This window comes from Palaemon carinicauda, chromosome 1 (assembly GCF_036898095.1).
Source record: "Palaemon carinicauda isolate YSFRI2023 chromosome 1, ASM3689809v2, whole genome shotgun sequence".
NCBI lineage: Eukaryota > Metazoa > Arthropoda > Malacostraca > Decapoda > Palaemonidae > Palaemon > Palaemon carinicauda.
Window position 1 is genome coordinate 7,405,950 of NC_090725.1, and position 5,000 is coordinate 7,410,949.

General features: G+C 34.6%; 1 protein-coding gene across 1 annotated transcript in view; it reads left to right on the top strand.

Annotated features, from left to right (window-relative positions):
- The window catches only part of sad (Cytochrome P450 family protein sad), a 12,242-nt gene that overhangs the window by 5,531 nt on the left and 1,711 nt on the right, over window positions 1-5,000 (top strand). Inside the window, exons 2-5 of the mRNA XM_068373949.1 lie at window positions 391-578; window positions 1,296-1,526; window positions 1,825-1,985; window positions 4,722-4,967. Coding sequence (XP_068230050.1) covers window positions 391-578; window positions 1,296-1,526; window positions 1,825-1,985; window positions 4,722-4,967 — 826 coding nt within the window. The remainder of the gene's footprint in view (window positions 1-390; window positions 579-1,295; window positions 1,527-1,824; window positions 1,986-4,721; window positions 4,968-5,000) is intronic.

Below are 5,000 nucleotides of genomic sequence, written 5' to 3' on the forward strand. Positions count from 1 at the left end.
ATTAATAGAAACATTTGAGTCTTTCAGTCGAGAAACATGCCAAGTGCCATTTTAAAAAGTGTCAGAAATCGCGATTGAAAATTGCCAATTTTCAATCGCGAATTACTCGGTAAATATAATAGCTAGGAGTTTCATATTTGTTATAAATATAAGATTTTCTACTATTTATAACAAATATGAAACTCCTGGCTATTATATTTACCGAGTAATTCGCGATTGAAAATTGGCAAATTTTAATCGCGATTTCTGACACTTTTTAAAATGGCACTTGGCATGTTTCTCGACTGAAAGACTCATTTCTAAATTCCCTAAGTTTATCACATTCTAACATACAATGCAATTGCAAAGGAAAAGTATCACTGAACAGCCTTCTTCTTTCTTTCTCTGCAGGGAGGGCGAAGAATGGAAGAACAACCGCAGCATCCTGAATCGCCGACTGCTCCGTCCAGAATCCATCAAACCCTACTTCGACAATCTCGGAGAAGTGAGCGACTCCCTGGTGCAACACTGGTCGAATTCATACGCCGGGGAAATCGTCCCGAATTTGGAGAAGGAATTTTATCGCTGGGGAATTGAATGTAAGTGATTTAAAGATATAATCTATATATGTTTGTGTAAAACAAAACCCATATTAGCAAAAGCATATGCCTAAGAGCTTGAAATGCCTTGCGACTAGTGATAAGTGCCCTGATTACTTCTATTTTCTTTTTTTGTAAAAAAAAAAAAAAAGAATTCGCTCAATTTCCTTTGACAGTGAACCAAAACGTGGAAATGTTCGAATAAATCTATAATTGCAACACAGCATCAAAGCCTCCTGATATGCGGAATTCTGTCTACAGTTTCACACTCAATATTTTTCATTCAATAAACAGTTTGTTATAATCGAGCTACGTAATTGATGGGTTCAGAATAAAGTTAGTATAGATTATTTTGAAATAATTTCCAAATGATTACTTTTATCTTTTGGTTTTATTTTGAAATAATTTCAAAATGTTTACTTTCATCTTTTGGTTTTATTTTGAAATCATTTCCTAATGATTACTTTCAGCTTTTGGTTTTCCAATTAGTATATCATTATTATTAGCGTTTCCTTATTAACGGTAACATTTATAATTTCATGAATTTGTGATGTTTTATGATGATGTTTATTTGCTACTATTTATGATTACACTAAGCGATAGAAATAAACAGATAAACGGTCTTTACTTCTATCTTATTCCATACACATCATCCATTATAGCATATACCTTATTATCAAGAGAATGTCTCAAAATAAGTATTTTTTTTTCCCACAGCTTTGGGCGTGATGGTTTTCGGCAACAGGTTGGGATTTTACAATAACCAAAGGAGTTCTTCGGTCGAGTCTTCAGAAAGCGTCGAAGGGATGGAAAATTTCGTCTCAGCCATTCATAGTATTTTCAAAGAGACGAGTGCTCTGGGAATGTTCCCTCCGGGTTTGGCAAGGGCCCTAAACCTGCCCATGTGGACTAGATTCACCGATTCTGTGGATCGGGCTTTAAATATTGGTGAGGCCAACTGACATTTGATCATAAAAAAAAAAAAAAAAAAAAAAAAAAAAAAAAAAAAAAAAAAAAAAAAAAAAAAAAAAAAACAGCTGTTCATGAAGAATTTCAATCATTATTAGATTTTATGAATATTAAAACATTATAACTCATTCTAAAAAAAAATAGAGGGATATGCTTCACATGACCTACAAATGGCGTTCAAAGAAACCAAAACTGTGATTCTGACGAAATGATTAAGGTACCTATGGTTAAAGCATACAATATTTGCATTTAAATATTTTATCCCTTTCATCTGCAGGCCACGAACTAGTAGAGAAAGGTGTGCATGCTTCGAAGAAGCGCCTAGAGAAAGGTGGAACTCCCAATAGTCTTCTGGACCACATGCTCATTACAGAGAAAATGGACGACGAAAATGTTGTCCGACTACTGACGGACCTTTTCCTGGCTGCTGCAGACACGGTGAGTAGATTTCCTCCAGTGTCATCCTCGGTTAAAGCAAAATGCCTTCTAACCCACAATTATTGGAAGAGACTTTTTAAAGGGTTAGGTTAAGTAAATACGTACAGTTAATTCTAATAGCCAGGCCTTCTCCATCGCGAGGCTCAATACTACGCAGTACTCTAGAAGTTTTATTCCAGGTGTTACCAAGTTGTGGAATGATCTTCCTAATCGGGTGGTTGAATCAGTAGAACTTCAAAAGTTCAAAGTTGGAGCAAATGCTTTTTTGTTGACCAGGCGGACATGAGTCTTTTATAGTTTATTTATGACATATTTGTTTTTGGTGTTGTTAATAGTTTATATATGACGTCTGTTTTGACGTTGTTACTGTTTTTAGAATGATTTATTGTTAATTTGTTCTCTTCATTTATTTATTTCCTTATTTCCTTTCCTCACTGGGCTATTTTTCCCTGTTGGAGCCCCTGGGCTTATAGCATCTTGCTTTTCCAACTAGGGTTGTAGCTTGGATAGTAATAATAATAATAATAATAATAATAATAAAATATGCCAAAGATCGCTGAAGTGGAAAATCTGAGAGGTTTAGGGAATGTAAGCTAGAAAAATTAGCTAAACATAAAAAAAGCTTGAGACATAAATACTAAATAAAAGAATTTCTATATTAAAGATCTACAAGATTAAATGTATGAAAAATTAGATTAATGCTGTGCTTAATATATTTCAACCCAAGATTCAAATCGGCTATGAATTAGAATGATAATGCTATGCCAAGCAATTATTTCATTTCTGACCGTTGTGAAATTATAGTTACTATTCAAGCATCTACTGAATTAACTTTTTGCGGAGATAAACATTTGCGCGGCTAAGTATTTGAAAAGGCATTTCAGCAATAGCATCAGAAGTGCTATATGATACTTAACAACATGAGAGAGAGAGAGAGAGAGAGAGAGAGAGAGAGAGAGAGAGAGAGAGAGAGAGAGAGAGAGATCATCTATGACTTACGCAAGAAGCCCTTATCATACCATTGAAGGTCACATTCCAAATCTTTTTTTTTGTTTTCCGTTGCACCACATGACTTCGGCTCTTTGTTTGTTTGTATAGAGTGCATGAAGAATCAAATCTGAATCTGGAACTTCTACTGCAACAGCACAACACACCATTTTTAAGCAGGATTATATTTACAGTCTTCTTGCAAGCACATGAATTTTGTATGAAAGTTTAACTAACCAATTTTATAAAGCATAATAGTTCCCATATCTACTATTGTTTACCAGATCACATTCTTTCCATTCATCTTTTATTATTCAAATTAAACTTACACCATCTTGGGCGACCGTTATTTTGTATATCTGCAAGATAAATTTCCTTGACAATTAGCAGTATTATAAACTTCAATTCATTTTTCCTTTCCATGAAAAGACTATTCAAATTAAACTTACACCATCTTGGGCGACCGTTATTTTGTATATCTGCAAGATAAATGTCCTTGGCAATTGGCAGTATTATAAACTTCCATTAATTTTTCCTTTCCATGAAAAGACTATTCAAATTAAACTTACACCATCTTGGGTGACCGTTATTTTGTATATCTGCAAGATAAATGTCCTTGGCAATTGGCAGTATTATAAACTTCCATTCATTTTTCCTTTCCATGAAAAGACTATTCAAATTAAACTTACACCATCTTGGGCGACCGTTATTTTGTATATCTGCAAGATAAATGTCCTTGGCAATTGGCAGTTTTATAAACTTCCATTCATTTTTCCTTTCCATGAAAAGACTATTCAAATTAAACTTACACCATCTTGGGCGACCGTTATTTTGTATATCTGCAAGATAAATGTCCTTGGCAATTGGCAGTATTATAAACTTCCATTAATTTTTCCTTTCCATGAAAAGACTATTCAAATTAAACTTACACCATCTTGGGTGACCGTTATTTTGTATATCTGCAAGATAAATGTCCTTGGCAATTGGCAGTATTATAAACTTCCATTCATTTTTCCTTTCCATGAAAAGACTATTCAAATTAAACTTACACCATCTTGGGTGACCGTTATTTTGTATATCTGCAAGATAAATTTCCTTGACAATTGGCAGTATTATAAACTTCCATTCATTTTTCCTTTCCATGAAAAGACTATTCAAATTAAACTTACACCATCTTGGGTGACCGTTATTTTGTATATCTGCAAGATAAATGTCCTTGGCAATTGGCAGTATTATAAACTTCCATTCATTTTTCCTTTCCATGAAAAGACTATTCAAATTAAACTTACACCATCTTGGGTGACCGTTATTTTGTATATCTGCAAGATAAATTTCCTTGACAATTGGCAGTATTATAAACTTCCATTCATTTTTCCTTTCCATGAAAAGACTATTCAAATTAAACTTACACCATCTTGGGTGACCGTTATTTTGTATATCTGCAAGATAAATGTCCTTGGCAATTGGCAGTATTATAAACTTCCATTCATTTTTCCTTTCCATGAAAAGACTATTCAAATTAAACTTACACCATCTTGGGTGACCGTTATTTTGTATATCTGCAAGATAAATGTCCTTGGCAATTAGCAGTATTATAAACTTCCATTCATTTTTCCTTTCCATGAAAAGACTATTCAAATTAAACTTACACCATCTTGGGCGACCGTTATTTTGTATATCTGCAAGATAAATGTCCTTGACAATTGGCAGTATTATAAACTTCCATTCATTTTTCCTTTCCATGAAAAGACTTCGCACACTGCTATCTGGTCCCTGTACCTCCTTGGGCGACACCCAGAAGTGGCGAAGAGAGTTCGACAGGAGATTCACTCAGCTACCGGAAGTCAGGGTGTAATCAAAGGAAAACACCTTTCTTCTCTGCCCTATCTCAAGGGCGTCGTCAAGGAATCTCTGAGACTGTACCCTGTGGCCCCCTTTCTAACCAGAGCCCTCGACAGAGACACAGCACTCGGTGGATACCTAGTTCCAGGCGGGGTATGTATCTTGGCTTCCCTTCTAAAAGATATT